The following is a 19,208-nucleotide window of genomic DNA, read 5'->3' as shown; positions in this document are numbered from 1 at the left end:
GTATTTAAAAAGGTTTGGGTCAGGGCAAACAAACTATTACCAATGTGACTCATCAAGTGAGCTAGGGACAAACCTCCTTGAAGATTATCAAAAACCTATTCAAGGATATGGAGGACTTAAAAATCTGTAACTTCATCAATAGGATCTGCCCTTGGAAAAGGGGCACTGTGCTGGCAGTGGTTTGTGCATTTGTACACTGCATCCTCTTTTTCCATGTTTGAGACTTGAGATGTGCATCCTGTCAGGATGGAGGAAAGGGCAGTGTGCAGTCAAAATGCACTGAGCTCAGTCCAAGTGCACAGGCTTCAGAAGCATGAAGAGCTAAAAAAGCTCTTAGTCATGGTGGCTAAAATACTTTGCAACTTGGAAACATGTAGAATTCATTTTTAGTTTTTATGACTTACCATAAGGTTATTCCTGCCAAGTTGTTCCTGATGAAAAGTGAGTATCCCTGTGCAGGAGTGGGGGCATACTTCATACAGACAACATGGAAAGCAGAGACATCTGCAGTGGGGAATGCCACTAAAATGCATGTCTGTTGAAATCTTCCATAGGTGGGAAGGAGGATATTCACATACTGACTCTGCTTTATTCATCAACAGCATAATCCCCTTTGCAAGATAGCCTGGGATCACACACTGTTCTCATTTCACTTCTCGTCTCAGCAGATCGCTCTGTCTCTGTTTTGTGGGAATGCAGGCACTTTCCTTGCAGTCTGACTCACGAGATGCAAGCCGTAAATGGCCTGAAATTTGGGTTATTCAGATAATTGTCCTAAATTGTAACTACAGAGGACTGAGCGCGTAGGTGTTTCAGTGTGATCTGCAGTGGAAATGAATCCAAATTTAATTATAATGTATTCTTAAACAGACACAATCTTCCATAATCCTATAATATTTTAGAATTACAATAGAATGACTTTATATTTCTATAATATTTTTTGATATTTTTAGAACTTCATAATTCTAGAATAATTTTATATTTCTATAGGTATTTCCATGTAGAAAAAGAAGCAGCTATGTCTGTACCTGTAACAGCATAAGCTGTTGTTTTTCTGGTGTGTATGTTCGTTACCAGGATAGCAATTTAAATATGAAAGTCCAAATAGGCAGGATTTTCATAACTTTCAAGTGCAATTGAAACATTTAGATTAGTGTCCACTTTGCAGACTGCTCCCTGGACAAGATAATTAAGGCATTTTTCTTCTGTAACTGGGGGCAAAGTTGTTTCCTGGCCTTGGGATGTAGGAGACATTGAAAGGTGACTGTGCAGTGCAATTTTCATGATTATGTCTGTAGTACGTGAAGGAATCTCTCAACATATAATCCTTAAAATATTGATCCTGCAGAAAAAGCCTGAAACTAGAAGGGATTGTGTGTTATCAAACTTGCTGTTCACGTGGCATCCATGCAAGACAGTCTTGGAGTCGCGTTGCAGGTTCATTGATCTCACCTCTGCTTTTGTCCTGACTTGCTGCAGGGAGTCTTGGGGTGGGGTTGGCTATAGCTCTTACATACAACTATTTCAGGGTCTTTATTTTTCTTCTAATTATACTGCCTTTCAGCAATATAGTTGCTTCATGGCCCTTTGGGATGTGCTATCATGAGGGAAATGCCATTGAAAGAAGAGCCACAGTGGCTGCGGGAGCTGCAGAGATCCCCTGTAAACCAAGTCAGTTCCTTAAATGTTCAAATAGGGTCCAACAAATAGAGCTAACTCCAAGTGCTTGTTTTTGTTAGCTGAACTAATCTTTTCTCCTTTCTAAGTGCTGAAACGATAGCTTAAAACTGTATCTGGTATATTAGATTAATTCTGCAGCTGATTGTAGCCTATAAAATTACTATATTGAAGCTCCCAGTACTTGAGTTTATTGAGGTATAAATACTCGAATGTGATGTGCTATACAGTTCAGCTGCTTCCTTGTTATATTTTTCTGAGTCTTTTTGTTTGTTTTATTTCTGTGATACTCGAGACAAATAGTTTCCTGGTTTTGATTTTGTCCTAACATTTTTCATCAGGCTAGTTCTTAACAGCATAGAATTCAAAAAGATGAATAACAATTTCTGCATACTGTTTACATTTTAAAAAGCAAAACTTCTGTTAAAGAAGAGTATTCCAGATGTCTCCAGGCAGTAGGAAATGTAGTATACAGTCTAATAAAACAGCAAATACAGCAGAAGGATTAAAAAGTAGTTCATGTTAGCAAATGGTCAGAATTTAAACACTAGTCAACACCAGGATTTCATTTTAGGTGAGTGAAATTCACATGTGAAGTATTAAAATTTAACTTTATAAATACATTTCTTTATGACCAAGACACTGTACTTTTCCAAGTCGTCTTTAAAACTTCCTTTTTCATTTAACTTTGATTAGATTTTTCTAAAATAGAATAAACTTAAAAGCATTTTAAAAAATTTAAACCATGAAGGCTAAAAGCAAAGCAAATATATCAACAGCAAAAATATGAAAGCCAGGTCCCTTGTTCCTCCAGTGCAATATTGGGGAACCTCTTTGTGTTGCCGTGTTCTCCACTGCTGGCAGGCTTCCCCACAGCAGCCCTTGTTGCAGCCACTCTTTTTTATTTCTTCAAATCCCAGTCTCCCCATTCACACCTGCTTTGGTGTGCTTGGGTGGATAAACACCTTAGATAATTTGAGAACCTGATCTAAAGAGCAATTAAATCAATGGGAGTCTTTGATGTTGAAAGGGGCATTCTTTTTAGATGTCTTTTGCCAGAGGGAAGTTTGGCTTCAGCAAAGGGAGAATGTCTTTGGTGGTGAGGGTAATTTGGTACTGGCATCACTGCTTGGTGAGATGGAAGGAAGTGGCATTGCCATCCTTCATGGCTCTTAAGGAACAGGCAGACAAATTCTAGGCAGACATCTGCCAGGTGCAATTTTGTTCAGGGCATGGGCCAACTGACCCTTATTTCCGATGACTTCTGTGTCAATTTTTGAGGCACTAGTGTCAACATGCCAGTCAGGTGCTACTTACAGTAGCCCAGTGTTGCTGAAAAGGTGCAGACACTGCTTATTTGGTATTTTTGGAAATTCAGGTTTGTGGGTCTGTTCTAAACCTTCACCTGTTTACTTAAACTGTTATTGATTTTTTTTTTTTGTCCATCATTGTGTATCATTTTCAGATGAAACTTTAAAGCAACATTCTCAAGCTATTTTAATACTAGTTTCCCTCTTCATTTGGCTAAATGTTATTCCCTAAAATGTGAAATATGGAAAGATACCTGCTTAGCTTCGGAAACAATATCATCAGGAAATCACATAGTTTTTCTGGGAGGTCATCTGAAAAGATGCTGTGGAAAGCTTAGGTGAATGCTAGGAAGCCTAAGGGGAACGAGTCACAGAAAATGTGGCACAAAATCATCATTCTTTTTAAATGTAATGTCTAAGCTCCCTGTGTATTCAGTGGTTGAAAATGTAATGTTGATTGAGAGCATGGGCTCTGTTATTGCATTGCTTTTTTCCATTTATGTTAGTTTTATGTGCTTGTGCCTTCAAGAGCACCCGCTAAAAGGATTAAAAGCGTGGTGCAAAAGCAAATCTTCATACAGCAAATGTTTAAAAAAGCCAAGTGTTTGACCAGTGGTACCTACGAGCTCAGATGTGTTACCTTGCCCTAATTATTTTGCTGTATTTTTCTCTTGGCCCTGAGGAAACAGCCATGTCACAGATCATTCTAATTAACAAGGGCTTCAGAAGTACAAACTACAGAGGCAGTGCCTGCAGGAACTTTGAAAAACACCGTATAATTTCAATTTTCTTTGCTCTGTTTACAGCACAGAATTGAAGCAAACAAAACCCCAGTCTGAGTGTAATGGTTGCATTACGCATAAGCTATGTGCCTGCCATCCAGGAGAGATGGGGTATGTCTTTGCTAAGGCTGTCATGTAATTCTCATCATCTGCCTTTCTTCTCTAGATGTGGATGAGTGCGCGGTGGTGAATGGTGGCTGCCAGCAAGGCTGTGTCAACACACATGGCTCCTTCCACTGCCAGTGCTGGGCAGGATATAGGCTCCATGCTGATGGGCGCACTTGCATAGGTGAGTGAAAGTTGACAAGCACTTCCCATACTTCAAGACACAGTTTTCTCTGCTAAACCTCTTTGCCTCTGTCCCAGTCTGAGTTTTGACTAATTCACAAAGGATGTCATTATCCATTCCAGCACAAGAAGCTTGATTCGGGTATTTCCAAATTACTTCCTTTTTTTCTGTGAGCGTACAATTGTTCCCTTTTTTTTTATTTGTGAGTGATGGTGTCCAGTGTTTCTGTGATGCAATCTTATGAACATTTCTTTTGTTTGCTGCAAGCATTAAGGAAATAGGGGATCTTAGTTTCAAATAAAAATGTTTTTTTGAATTCTGAGCTTTTTGAATTTGTGTCACATCTCCCTGCATGTTTCAGCACTGTCCTGGGCTTTTCTGCCCCATTACTCCTCCTCTTAGTCTTTTTGCCTGTTTTTTGAGAGATACAAACAGCAGGTAGCAAAATCTCTTGCCCACAGCTGCCTGGCAGAACACTGCTCTTCTGACCAAGCAATCCCAAAATGTAGTTTGTGTTTTCAGCAATGAAGACAAAATAAAAACTTGTGATTGCCACCAAGAAGTTGTATTTAGCCTTTTAGTCCATCAGACTGCCCAGGCTGGGTCCCCATAGGCTTTCCCAGATGGTGGTGAGCTGAGGCAGGCAGATCTCATTAACTGGGTCAAGGGGTGCAGCGGTGAAGTAAAATCTCTGACTGCACTACAGTGAGCAGAGCAGAAAATCCTCTAGGGAGGATCAAAAGCAGAGGCCAAATTTGTGAATTACTAAGATACATCTTAGAACATGGTGCTATGGTCTGATAGCTAGACAGTGAGCTCTAAAAGGCTAATGAAATATTTAAGTATGCCTTCAGAGGTCTTCTAGTTTTCAGAGAGTCCATGAAAGGAAACAGTCCTACCTTTCATCTCTTCAGTCTTTGCTGTATGTTGAGGGTTTTTTTATGTAAAACAGTAATGCAGAATTGTCTGCTTGAGTCTGTTTTGCATTTTAGTTATTAGGTACGGTACAGTGAGAAGTATGGATGGGGTGGGCTGAAAACTCTCCTCCAAGTATATGAATGAATATTTAGCTTGCGCTAATCCTTTTAACTCCATCAGGGGGTGCCCATGCATGTGAATCTGAGAGTCTTGAGCACTTTTCCTGAGATTCTGCTTGTGCTGTGGGCTGATAATTAGGGTGCTATAGATTTGTGAAAGCTCCTTGTTCCTATAGTGATCTTATGCCCTTTGATCTGTTACTTTATCTACACTGGTCTTTGAAAGGTTGCACTGCCCCTGTACATGAGGGATACATCTTCATCTGCTGTGGTCCTGTTTGTAACATCTCCGTTACAACCAATAACTAATTTCCCTTGCTCAGCCAGCAAAACCCCTGCTGTACTCCTCTGTGGCACACTCAAACAAAAGATAACATATGAAAGCCAATAACAAAAGAAGTTGCAAACCAAACTGATTGCTTTTCTTTAAATCAGTTTTATATCTCCCATATTGAAGATCTTCAGCTCATGAATGCTTGCTTGTGGATATGCTCCCCTTTCTGCCAACATTAAATGGAGAGCCTGGGCTGGCTGCAGGTTTTGGCAGCTGCTCTGCTAATCTGAATGATGCTCGCAGTTGTACTGACAGACATCCTGTTCCAAGAAACAGGCATTACAAAACAGTAGGAAGAGGGTGGATATGATCCCAAAGGCTGTACCTGAGTTTGAAAAACAGGATGAAAAGCCACTGATTCACAGTATGGAGTTACCCTGTGTATGTTCATGTAGATGAGAGCACCATGGATCTTGGCAGTTCAGCCCATGACTGGTGCCTGTTTATGTGCTTGTGGAAGAATAAACCCTGTGTTTCTTAGGTTGGGCTTTGAGCCCTGAAACAAGACATGCGGAGTTAATTCTGCATGTTGCTAAAACCAATAATAAAATATGCCATCCTTATTTTACATTTAAATCAGTACTGAAGTCAAGTTGCTGAATTTTGTAAAAAGGATTAAAATATTCTGTCATTTGGGAAGAAGAAAAGTATGTTATTTATTTAATTTTTTAAGGCTGGTTTTAGGTAATATGAGAAGAGCAGTCAAGTCTGGTCAGCTCACATCTGCAGAATAAGTTCACTCAGTTTGGTCATTGTTCTTGTACAAAGTCCCTTGGTTGTGATTAACGTCAGCCAAAGATGTCATTAGTCATTTCTGGTATTATCACAGCAATAAATTTACTGATGCAGCTAGAACACGGGATGTACCAATGCTCAAGCTGTGGGAATAGTATTTTTTGTTTAAAGAACTTGCTCTTTTAGGTTTGTTTGGTTTACCACATACAGAGATTTTCAGTGTTTTGGTCATTGCTTAACTGCAATTAAAAATACTGTAAAGTCTCAATCTTTTCTTGATTATCTTAGCTGGATAAGGTATGGGTAAGGAAACACTAGTGTGAGAGAAGAAATTAATGTAAAAGCAGAGCAGTGCATATTCAACTAGAAACACTAGCAGTTTTCTGTGAATTAAAAGAAGAGAGAGAAATTCATATCTCTCTGATCAGGTCTGACAAGGGAAAACCCAGAAGTGAAAGATGAGATGTCTGAGTTCTGTTACTCCTCCTGAATAGTCTCATTTTTGGCTGTGGGGAGAGGGAATTTTATACAAAAAAGGACTAAAGTGGCTTTGGGGAAAAAGAGCAAGAGAACTGAATGAACACGAAAAGCAGGTGGTACGACAAATTAATTTACCTGTGTAATGTGTAAAACCTTCTGTGGGCATAGAATAGTAAGGTTTTCTCATGGCACAAATAATCGAAAGCTCCGTTTGGAGTTGTCCTAGCTATGAACATTATCAGAAAGCGAGTTTTCACTTCACAAATTTGTTCACAAGAAGCTATTAAAAACCTTAATACATGGTCAGTTCTTTTTTCAGTATCTCAGAAATTATCAAGGAGAAACAGAAATAAATACTAAAATGAGAGACAGGAGTAGGTTTCAGAGAGAACTGCTATCATAAAACGGATACTGAATGGAGGATATTGAATTCTGTTTCAGGTTTAGACAAGACACCAAAATAAATGTATATAATAAGCTCTCATGCACTGGAGCACAAGACAGTTACTAACTGATGAGGACAGAGAAGCTTTTCATGTAAACCAGTAATCCAGGAGTTCCTAGCCTCAGGATTTGGGCACTAACTGCTGACCACTGGGGATAGAGTTTGCCTTTTCCTGCAGGAGCAGTTCATATATTCAATTTTGAGCACTCATCTGATCAAGAAGTAAACCCAATAATCATAGAATCATAGAATGGTTTGGGTTGGAAGGGACCTTAAAGATCATATAGTTCCAATCCCCCTGCCATGGGGACACCTACCACTAAATGAGGTTGCTCTAAGCCCCATCCAACCTGGCCTTGAACACTGCCAGGGACAGGGCAGCCACAGCTTCTCTGGGCAACCTGTGCCAGTGCCTCACCACCCTCACAGTAAAGAACTTCCTCCTAATATCTTATCTAAATCTCCCCTCTTTCAAAGTCATTCCGCCTTGTCTCATCCCTACAGGCCGTTGTAAAAAGTCCCTCTGCAGCTTTCTTGTAGACCCCCTTTAGGTATTGGCATTCTGACCTAGCCCAGCTAAGCAGAACATCTAGTGTTTCAAATCGGGCTTGCATTAGCAATTATATTTCTTCTGTGGATACTTTAGAAGATGTAAAGATCTCTGCCACATACTAAAAATGAAAAGGAACTACATTCTGGAAACGAACTGTTTATGGAAGGTGATTACCTCAGCTGCAGAAATAAGAAACAAACATCCCCGCAGACAGACTTTTCAGATGAACCCAACCCAGACTTCTGTTATATTCATTCCTTCCACATTGTCTTTTTCTTCTTGGCAACCCTATGTTTCTGGGAGCAAAAGTGCCAAAATCACTTGAGGGAAAGCAGATTTTGGATGGTTCTCATACATAAGGAAGCGGGTCTATCTTCTTGTGAGATATTCAGCCTACATCTGAGTCAAAAACCTGGGATAAGCTTTCTTGTGTAATTGCATGGAAGATTACTGAGCTTCTGTCAAACTCTTCCCAGTGTCCAGTCCTCTTACGATGTCATCACAGTATGTTTGGGATCCTCACTAACAGCTGGTGGTCCACACCTCCACTGCTTGTATGAGCCTCAAAATACATGGTTTGAAGTTTGTTGTTTTTCATTCCGCCTGCTCTCATTAGAAACTTCTGCCCATACTCTAAGGCAAACAACCTCTAAAATGGGTTGCCTTGTTCAGTGATAAGTAGTATGTGAAAGTAAATTACTGTCATCTTGAATCCTTTGATGATCTCTGATACTATGTGGCATGCCAGAATCCCATCTTTTTCTATGCACCTTTTCTTCCTTAGCTTTTTGGTCCCACAATTTTGCTCAATATTGAATTCACTTTTAGATACATGTGCCAGACTGAATGTTCACTACAAATTAGGTAATTAAAATAGCCAGAGGTTACATTGTCTGGGTTTTTTTGCCTTGTTTTTAGTGCCTTGATTATGTTAACGCAATAAATTTAATTTCAATAACGTTTAGCTGACTGGTGTCTGGAAGGCAGAAACTCAGAGGGAATACATGTTTATTGTAGTATTGGGCTGTGGTTTTAGACTGATGTAAATTCATTGTCTTCACTGAAATTTGTTCTTGTTTAAAATCCTAGAAGTGAAAGCAGAACAGAGTTTTCAGACCCCCATTCATCTCTGGTTCCAGCTGTTATCTTTGGTGTCTGCCTTATGTAGAAAAGCTGTTGAGATGTGGGTTTTTACAGAGACTTTTGCACACTAAGGCTTTTAACAGGAAGTGACAAGATATTGCTATAAATCTATAACTTATGTTTTTCCACATCAGTAAAAGCACAGTATGTCTGGAGTTTTTTTTGTAATTGATAAGGTTGGATTGAAGGTGATGGAAAACACAGGCTTGAAGAGACTGCATATTCTAACCCCGTGGTTGCTGTGTATGCATCTAGCTCTGGCTTCATAGTTGGGTTTTCTGTGAAAATATGACCATTATTATAAAAATAAATGAGTTGGAAAATGTATATTTCTCTGGACTTGACGGCAGGGTGAGTTTTCTACTAAACTTCAAGAGTAAATCTTTGCAGGAGGGCATACGGTATTTCTGCCTGAACTCCATGTGCTCAGACCTCTAGCCACAAGCCCCTTTACAGGAGATGGGATTACATTCATGATATGCCGAGTCTCTCATTTTTCTGATCAAAGATGCATTGCTGGCATCAGACAGCACAAGCACAATTCATCCTGTTACTTCCCCAGTGGCTCTTCTCATTCAGTCTGGCACCTCCTCTCACGTAGCACACGCGATGCCTTGGCAGCAGGCATGAAACCTGGCTGTGGCTGCTCTGGAGTAGTAATCCCTCCCTCCACAGCTGCCAGCAGAGTCCCATGCTGGGCCAGGCAGCACAGCCCCCTCAGTGCAAACTCTCTGTGCAGGAGTTTACACCCATCACCTTCTGGCTTCGAAGCCTCCAAAATCCTCAGTATGGCAGGTTGCTGCTTATTTCCCCTTACATCCAAATTGGCTTATGCCCACCAGAAAAGGAGGGAGAAAATGCACTTCTAAAAACTGAGATGTATATTCCATCACTTGGAGCTGATTTAAGGCCATTTTCATCTTCTGAAATATTTTCATCTCATTTGAATATTCTTGCTGAAAAACAGGTCTTTGGAAACAAATGTGCAGCAAGCAGGAAGCTCAGTGTATTAAGTCTGCTGTCTTCCATGTAGAAACCAAGCTGCTTTCAACTGGGTGGGAGGTTTGCAGACACAGGTGAAGATCAGAAGCCAGGGTCAGGTCCAGTGTGCAGCAAGGTATCTCCTGGCTGCTGCTATGTGTGCATCCATGATAATGTAAAAATTTGCTTTTCTTTGGGTATTTTTAACACACACTTTGCTTCCTACAGCAGCTTTTGTGGCTAATGTTTTCTTAATGTCTATTACATATAAATGAATTAATATGAATATTCCTAAAATAAATATCAAAGCTCTTTGCTGACTTCATTGGGTCTGGAGTTTGATGCCTTTCATGAAGAATCAAATAATCTTTCCAGCTATTCATTGAGAACGTAATACATCCACTGATGTTAAAATACATACAGACGCAGTCCTGCACACACTCACACTTACATATGTACAGCTGAACAACAGGTTCAGTCGATCGCTCTTATTTTTATATGCAGTGTGCGAATAGGTGTGGGTGTGTGATAACGTATTTTGGCAGGAGGAGAAATGTTTCTCTAGAAGCCAGAGATATAAGTTGAACAAAAAAGAATATTAATTTGCTTGGGTAAAGGAAGCAGCATCTTTAGAGATGTACTAAAGACCCTCTTGTTACTTGTGGTTTACTTTCTAACTCTGTCCTGTGGAGCTTGTGACTCCTGTTATTTGCAGCTTCCTATGCATGAGGCTGAGGAAATCAAACTAAAAGACAGGTTTTGTATATATGTGTTTTTTTTAAATAAATGACAGCAGGGACAGGAAAGAAAAAACCACCAAACAACAAAACAACAATGGGCAAATACCAGTAGGGACTTCTTTTTTCCCTCCTTACCTCAGTGGAATCTCAAGTGCTTTGCTGCTGTCAGATCAAAGGGTGGCTGTACTTCAGTCAGCATTACAGCTCTTGGATCTCACCTGCCTCTCACTGGATTCACAGCTTTCGCTGACATGGAACACTGTGTCAAGCAAGCACCCTGAATGCAAGGGAGGGCAATCACGCAGGCGATGGGGACAGGTGCATTTATGAAAGCTGTTTGGTGATGTTTGTGTATTTTTACTGTCATTTATGCATTTAAAATAGGAAGTAAGTTTCTTGGGTTGTTGACATGTGTTCCTTCAATGCTTCCTTGGCTCCAGCCATCAATTCCTGCAGTGTTAACAAGGGGGGCTGTGAGCAGGATTGTGTTCAGCTCAGTGAAGACCGCTATAAGTGCCAGTGCCAGCCAGGCTACCAGCTAAAGAAGGATGCCAGATCCTGTGAAGGTAAGTCCTGCACTACCTGCCTGGAGACACACATTAAAGGCAATTAAAAAGACCCCAGGATAGTGTTTCGGGTGGCTGTGTTCATTCATATTTCACCCTGCTTGCCAAAAGCAGCTCCAGGAATTGCTTATTAACAGAATTTTAAAATGGCGCATTTGAGGTGTGAAGTTCACATTGATTCACAATTTTGAACAAGATTTTGGCCTCATAGACCACTTGCTCTTTGTTGCACACTGACGATGATGACATAGGTTAGGAACTTAATCATGTTGTAATTCTAACATCTTATTACTCATCAAGTTGTTTATCAAGTTGGCCTGTGTTTTATTCTACATAATTCCATAATGTGTTTTATTCTACATAAACTTTTCTTTATCTGGTTTTGGTTTATGTCTCTCCTAATCATAGTCTGATTAATTTCTTCTCCCCTTCAGGATTCTAAGCAAACACTCTCACAAGCAGAACAGAAATGCTACCTTTGCGTTTGATTATTTGGGGAGGGGGGGTTCTCACACGTATTCATCAGTTTTTAAGGCAACTCCTCCCCTTCCCCAACATAGGTGCATACACATAGTACCCTTGAATATGCCAGAGTAAGATAGGGCCAAATATGTGGATATACTGCACTAAAATTCCTGTCACAAAACCGTTTCCATATGACTTCTTTTCTGCTTGGAGCTTTCATATGCTGTGTATAAAGTGTAAGTAAATCTTGCTGTTCAGCTTGGTTCCAACTCACACTGTGTGTTCTGAGCACTTGGCCTTCAGTTTTGGCCTCCCCAAGTCCTTCCCTCTACAGGGCACCCACAACCAGCTCACCTCTCCATCTTTCATGGGGTGGCTGCGCTTTGTCCCCAAGATTGCCAGAAAGAGTCAGACAAGGGGAGTTTTGGGTAGGGGAAAGGGCATCTGAGACCTTCTTCCACTGTTCTCCAGCCTATTTCCAAACCTCTTGTGATTCCTCTGTGCCTCTGGCACTTAAGTTGTCCTTGGCCAAGCCAGCTGGGCATGCAGACCCCTGCATAAAACTTTTCAGTGTTTTTTTTTATGGTGGTGTGTTGGGACAGAGGTTGGATTGGCAGGGTCTGAGTGTGGCGATGCCTGGTTGGGTCACTTGGATGGTCATGGAGCTGTTCAAACTTCCATGTGCCACTTAAAGCTCTATCTCAGCTGTTAGTGACTGGTTCAGCTCAGCAGCAAAACAAGCAGGTTCATTCCCCTAGTTGGTGAGGTTCTGCCACCACACACGCAGCTGTGGCCATTGGCTTCCTCACATCATGAAGCTAATGAGGTCAGACACCCACCAAAGGCAGCAGTTCATCACCAGCCAGTAACTACTGAACAGCGGCTAAGGGGCAAGGTCAGCTTTGTCTGCAGGTGAGACCTTGTCTGGAGTTCACGTCTCTACCTGGTTACCTGTGTTCAGAATGGTATAAATCAACATATAATAGTGCAGCCCTCGCTGGGATGACAACTGTCCTTAGAGGAAGGAGAATCTGTCTCACAAGGGGAGCTCAGCTGGCAAAATGAATATTGAGTAGGATGCTTTCTGCCATAAATACCTTAGCAAATAAACACCTGGGAAAGAAAAATGATAGTTAAACTGATGGACAAGATTTTTACAGGAATAAATGAGCATAAAGTGGCCATGAATACAGTTGGCTTGGCAGTTAGAGATGTTGTAAGTAGAAAAGGTGGGAGGAGGTGAGCTTTGCTGATTTTACTTTCCAAGCAGAAAGGATGGCTGCTGTAGGCACTGGTTTGCACAGTGCTGGAGAAACTAGTGTCATGAGGGTATTTACTGCAGCAGGTGTAGCTGTGCTGCATGTGTGGAGTCATCCCTGCTGACTGCTTTGGAGTTAATACTGCACCCCATAGCCCTGAAAGGCCACACAGAAACATCCAAGCCTAGCAGGGTAGTGCAGCTTTCAGCATAGAGGCAGACTGATCTAGAACATCTAGGAAATTAACCATTCCATTAAATTTTTTGCCATAGTGTTTAACAGCTTGGAATAGAGTTTTGTATGATGCAGTCTGTTATCTACTAAAGTTGTTAAGTCAATAAGAGCCAAATGAGTTATTTTTAGTTTTTCCTGAAACCTGCCTATAACAGGAAGGAACAGATATGTCAGTGGAAAACAAGTCAATCAGTGGTTGCTTTATGTCCTGAAGATCTTTCCTTTACGATCTTTTACCTTGTCTAAGGACTTCCAAGGCTGCTATCTTTATTCAGATTACTGTGTTGTGCTAACATCTACCCTATAATTTGTTGTTTGTTTGTTGTCATGTCACACAGTATTACAAGTTTACTCTGGTGCAATAATCATTCTCAAATTAAAGCTTTAGATGCTCTGAAAACCATTATAATATGCAGGTTTAACAGATGCTGTTTGCTAGTAATTTTGTTTAGTTTAACCAAATAGAAAAAAATCAGCAAATAACTCAGTATTTTATATCAGTGAGGAACGAGTTCTTTCTTGATGCTGAATCTTTTGTAAACCACAAATTGTCAAACTGTAGATCCAAGCTGTCAGTGTTGAAGGTGTTACATAAAATGAAGTGCTGCTGTCCCTTGGAAAAATATTTGCAACCTATTGTGGTGAAAATCCAACAGAAAATTTCAGTTCTACATACTTAACAGTGATTTTTTTATTTATTCTTAATACTCTTAAGGCAAACTCAGTCTGCAAACTTGAATTGTTATGTTCTTGAGATGGCAGAGGTTAAACAAGGGAATTTAAAGGTGTTCTGGGGGAATATTCTTCTTTGCCAAATGATGGCTGAAAATGCCACTCACTACACAGAAAAGTGAAAATTGGAAAAATGAAAAAGAAAATGAAAAAATGAAAAATGAGAACAGCTTCAACCCTTTCCCAGGGTTACTGAAACCCTGACAGCACTGCCAGTGCTTTGTACTGATGTTAACTTTCTTCCTCATGCCTTGATAAAAGTTGGCTTGTACAGAGCTTGAGTTGGCTGGTGAAGGAGTTTTCAGGTTGGAGGCGAGTGAGAAATACTGGTCAAATGTCTCAAATCAGAGAATAATTAGTAAAATGCTAAAACTGAATTAGAGCTTGAATTCTGACTTTTGAAAAGCTTTATTTGAAGCTAAGCAGAACTCCAGAGGACACATTTTCAAAGGTGTCCTCCAAATTTATCTATGTGATGTTAATCACCAGTGTGTTAGCATAACTAGTACTCCAAACTGAAACCTCAACCTTCTGCAGAATATCAGATTTTGGTATGAAAACTCTGGCTCTTAACCCGAATTAGACCTGTCCAAATAGTCCCAGTTAGGTCTCTTCTACTGTGTGCAAAGTCTTTATTTGGGCAGATACATCAGAGTTGTTTCCAGCAGGTATGTATTCCAGAAATAAACCCATGAAGCACAATGAAATCTCTGAGGTGGAGACTTCTATAAGCACTTTATAAATGTGTTGCTAAGTACTTGCCACTTAAGAGTGGCTTATCCTTGAGATGGTATGTTTTTGTTCAAGAAAAGGAAGAAAATCTTGATGTATAACAGGAATGACATGTTTTTAGACTGAAGGAGGTCTTTTGTGGCTCTCCAGCATTTATTTCCTCTAGAGACTTTTAAATACACACTGTTCTGTGGCAAACTCCACAGCTGTATGTGTTTATGGGTTCACACATATTGGAATGCTAATTGCTATTGTTTAGGACAACTACTGAAATCTGCTCAGTTACAGCAAAATAAGAATAAAATGTACTTATCTTATCCTACTTTCAAGGTGTAATACAAGCCCAGCTTCCCACTGTGCAAAGCATTGTTGCTGCTCTTGAAAAATGCTGTCCAGCAACAGAGAAAACAGTGTTCAGAAAAACAATGGCTCTACTGTACACCAAATTCTGTCAAATATTTCTTTTCCAGTCTAATCTCTTGCAGCTACAGTAATCTTTGTTGTTAGTTATAACAGTGGCAGGTAAGATCATTTTCAGACAAAACCATGACCTTTAAGTTGACAGTATGTTCTAATTGGTTTCAGTGATAGACCTCTGCACAACTGGGAATGGAGGATGTTCACAAATCTGTCAAAATGAGAGAGGAACTGCAAAGTGCGAGTGTCATGCAGGGTATTATCTTTCTGCAGACAAAACGTCCTGTTTAGGTAAGAAACTATGGACTATTTATTGGGAAGAAAGATACTAATACGCACTCTGGTTTGCTGGGCTTTGAATGGAAAAGAATATATTATACAAATATATGTCTGCATTTTGAAATGCTGTTTCTTTCTGTGATATTGACATCACACAATACTATTGAAGAACCATTTTATTAATGAAAATTACTCTGTGATCTCTTAAACCATGCTTTCTAGCAATTGGATTTGTAGATACTGTAATGTCATTCTTGTAGGGTCCCTTTAAAATAATGCCCCAGATACAGCTCCTGGAAAATTGGTTCAAGTTAACTCTGAACCAGGTCACTAAAAACCTATTTAGAATTCAAAGGGCTTTTTAGCTGGAGAACTGTTTCCATATTAATAGACAAACTACTGTTAAGGAAAATTATGAAGTGTAAGATTTCCAAAGAAAGGTGTTTAAAGAGTTGAATTCCAAAGTCCTGTATTTAGTCTGAGATTTTCAAAAGGATCTAAAGCATTTTTGAGCTGAAATGTGGGGCAATTACCTATCAGAATACCTGCTTTTCTTTCAATATGATACTTGGAAGCTAGATTATCAGTTTTTTGAAGGAAAAAGCAATTGTGGACTTCATGGTGCACAGATTTTTAACAGCCTTGTCAGGGTATGTATTTGGACACCAGTTATGAGCTCCTCCTTTTGAAAACCTGGTCAAGATTTTGCCAGTGTTCATATTGTTGTCTTGTGTGGTGCTGGGTGCTTTGCAAAATACTTCCTACCTTGATTATTTTACTCAGTTGTCTCTAAGCTATTCTGTGAGTAACATTGCACAGCTCAGTGACTATCCTCTCTTACTGCGATTACTCATAAGTAAGGTTACTGAAAAAGCAGTGTATTTTAAAGCAGTGTAGACACTTCACTGACGATTAATAGATGGAAACAGCAGTGGGTTTAATACTAGGGTCAGCATGTTATTCATTTTATCTAAGATACACATTGACAATTCCATTAATTTATGTATAAACTAACACACTAGGAAACTTCCAGTGTCACATATTGGAACAAATTTTCTTCCCACCTTCATGACAACAGTCTTTTGAATTGCTAGGCATCATGTCTTACTATGGATATGCAATTATTTTTTTTTTTTCTTCCAGAAATTATTCAATATCTTTTGCAAAATTCAAGCTAGTATTTGGCTCTCTGGAAGATGAGCTAGAAGGAGACAGAGAGCAACTAAAGTGTCATACTTTAGCTATTAGCTGTATTTAAAAGATAGGAAGAAACGTAGAGATTGGTGGCTGTTTCAGTTTTCCAACTTCTTTCTATTTGAAAAAGCAGAAAAAGAGAAAAGCACATATACAGAATTTGCCAACATAGTCTACTTGCAAAATGACAATTACAGAAAAAGGAGAGAGAGCCCACTTTAGTCTAAACAGCAGCTATACTCACATGGCTGCTTCAGAGAAGCTGTCATTTATCCTGAAATTTTCATGAGTCGGTGTGTGGTGTTTGCACTGCCTGAGGCCTCTTTTTGCAAGTAGGCTGATTGCATTTGTAAAGCTGCTTGTGTTCAAGTACAAGGGGCCATGACTATGGCACTGGTTACAGCATATGCGAAGAAAAAAATAAAACCTGTTAGAAAGTGGTTTGCTGTGGCAAAAGGTGAGGAGCTGCACACCAGACTGTTCTCTCCTCTGTGTGAGACACTGACCCAGGATCGGTGCAATGAATAATCTGTATTTTGGAAGCAAAATGTCAGAACAAGAGAAGGAACAGGAGGTGGGTTATGGGTTTGCTGTGTGCAAGATAATGTCAGTCTTTGCACAGAGGTTAATGTTGTCTGCAGCTGTGCTCCACAGCAGCAGCGTTTAGTGTAAGTTTTTGCTTTGCCTTTTTTCTTTTCTTTTTTTTTTTTCCCCAATAATTATTCTTTATGAGTAGTTTTATGCCCCACTGAGATTTTAGGAAAATGGATGCCTCTGGTCGCATTTAATTCCAAAATACAAACTAGTGAGTATAAAGCTGAGAAGGGCTTTGACAGCGTTAAGAGAGGGCTGGGCGAACAACGGTCTCTCCATCCACAGTTCCTCACCTTTTTTCTTTACTTATAGGTGTGGTGAGGTGTGGTGAAACTCTGCTGGTTAGAGTAGATGACTTCTGTAGAAGCATGATTCAGGGATGTGACCGAGATCTGTCTCCATTGTACCTGCTGAAACCCAGCCACTATTCAATCCAAATCATTTGACATTCAGCTATTTCCTGTTCCATTAATTTAAATGTAGCAGTTTTGAAGACTTAGTGATAATTTTAGGGTAGTGGGAGGTAGGAATTTCTTCTGAATTCTTCATGTGACTTATTTGGCCATTGCTTTCTTTACAGGAATAATAAGTTGCTTTGACTGATTCTGTAAATATAATGCTTGGTATTGTAAATATTCACACTGAATGGTTCAAGGTCAATGGTGTTCAGAAGAAAAGGTTATTTTGTAGAGCAATGTTGAATTCACTGTTCCTGGATTCATCAGATGCTGTCATTTGTAGACTAACATCACGATGTGCTTTTCAGCCATGTGCATGTAGAAAAATACTATTTTTTACTTTAATATCCAAATGAATGTCTTTGCCTTTCTCTACGCTTCATAGACATTGATGAGTGTGCAGAAGGAAGAGCCAGGTGTGCTCATCGTTGTGTGAACAGTCTGGGATCCTTCACCTGTGTCTGTAATCCAGGCTTCGAGCTGGGGGCTGATGGAAAGCAGTGCTACCGTAAGTGACACTTTTGCAGTTATGCATTTCAGGCATTCTTATCTGCAAACTGCTATACTTCATTTTTAATTCAGTTGGATTAGCACTCACAGCAACATAAATGTATGCAAAAGCTCAAGCTTAATACTATTTTCTTCATCTTCTGCCACTGCTGGTTTTGCAGGTTGATATTCCTAAGCCTGTGTTCACAGACCTTAATTACTGCATTTCAAAGAGCAAATAGCCATGTTGGTTTATCTTCAGAGACTGGTGAATTCTGTGTAGAACTACTAAAATATTGCTCTTCTGTGAAATACATTCATTCCTGCCCTCCTCCTCCCAATTTTATTATATGCCACATCTGAGGCAAGAAAGAAATGTAATATTCTACTCCTGTCTTTATCTCTCTAAATTTACTTATGTTTCTTCTGAGATTATTGACACTATTAAGTAGATGCCTTAAAAAAAAAAAAAAGGAAAAAAGCAAGGTTTAGGATGCAAAAAATATTTGAACAACTGAAATTTCCCAAACTAAAATGATGCTGAGCTCTGTTGTCTTCCCTCACATGCTTATCTCTTGCCAGCAGGGTTTCTTAATCAACACCGCTTTTCTTGAGGAGGGGACTGATTTCCAGCACTATTAGTTGATAGGTGATCCCTAGGCTGTCCTTGAGGGCAAATTTAGATAAATAAAGGAGATGATGTGGAAAAGTTTGTGTTATTATGGACCTAACATAAGCTCACTGGAATGCAGACAAAAGAATGACCTGTTTTAGGAAAGAGGTGGGCAAAGACCATTCAATGTAATAATACTGTGCAAGAGCTTTCAGCAGAATTTCCTTAGGAAAATATGCTGCATGCCAGAGAATGTATGCTTTCTTTAAGAATGTGTGTGTAAGAAATACTTATTGGGGATGAAATTCAGTTTCAAGGCATTAACATACATTAAAAACAAAAAAAAATTATGTGAGAGATATCCTGGAGAATTATTTCATAGGTTATGGGGGGAACTGTGAATAGTGCAGTGGCAGAGGAAATGCAATTAATATATAGATATGAAATGATCTGTTATCTTGGGATAAAAAAAAAAAGTGCTTTAGACCACTTAGATTTTATTGTGATTTTTCTGATAATGTATTTTCTCCATGTCCTGCAAATCTCAGGCGATGGTGATTCTCTGTGCCTTATGTACAATATTTAAAGCAAATAAAAATAAAAACATTCTGCATCTATTCATGATCTGGGTTATCCCAGTGCTTGAGAAATTTATAATCTTTGTTTATTC

The 19,208-nt window shown here is 39.5% G+C and overlaps 1 protein-coding gene across 1 annotated transcript in view; it reads left to right on the top strand.

Moving 5' to 3' along the window:
• Positions 1 to 19,208, top strand: part of LOC130600356 (multiple epidermal growth factor-like domains protein 6) — a 204,263-nt gene that overhangs the window by 130,048 nt on the left and 55,007 nt on the right. Inside the window, exons 6-9 of the mRNA XM_057411612.1 lie at positions 3,936 to 4,058; positions 10,947 to 11,072; positions 15,080 to 15,202; positions 17,822 to 17,944. Of these exons, the coding sequence (XP_057267595.1) occupies positions 3,936 to 4,058; positions 10,947 to 11,072; positions 15,080 to 15,202; positions 17,822 to 17,944 (495 nt within the window). The remainder of the gene's footprint in view (positions 1 to 3,935; positions 4,059 to 10,946; positions 11,073 to 15,079; positions 15,203 to 17,821; positions 17,945 to 19,208) is intronic.

This window comes from Pezoporus wallicus, unplaced genomic scaffold (assembly GCF_028554395.1).
Source record: "Pezoporus wallicus isolate ANWC-B61680 ecotype Strahan unplaced genomic scaffold, APGP_CSIRO_Pwel_v1 contig_6899, whole genome shotgun sequence".
Taxonomy (NCBI): Eukaryota; Metazoa; Chordata; class Aves; order Psittaciformes; family Psittacidae; genus Pezoporus; species Pezoporus wallicus.
Note: the sequence above shows the minus strand (reverse complement) of the source record. Positions and strands in the feature narration are given on the sequence as shown.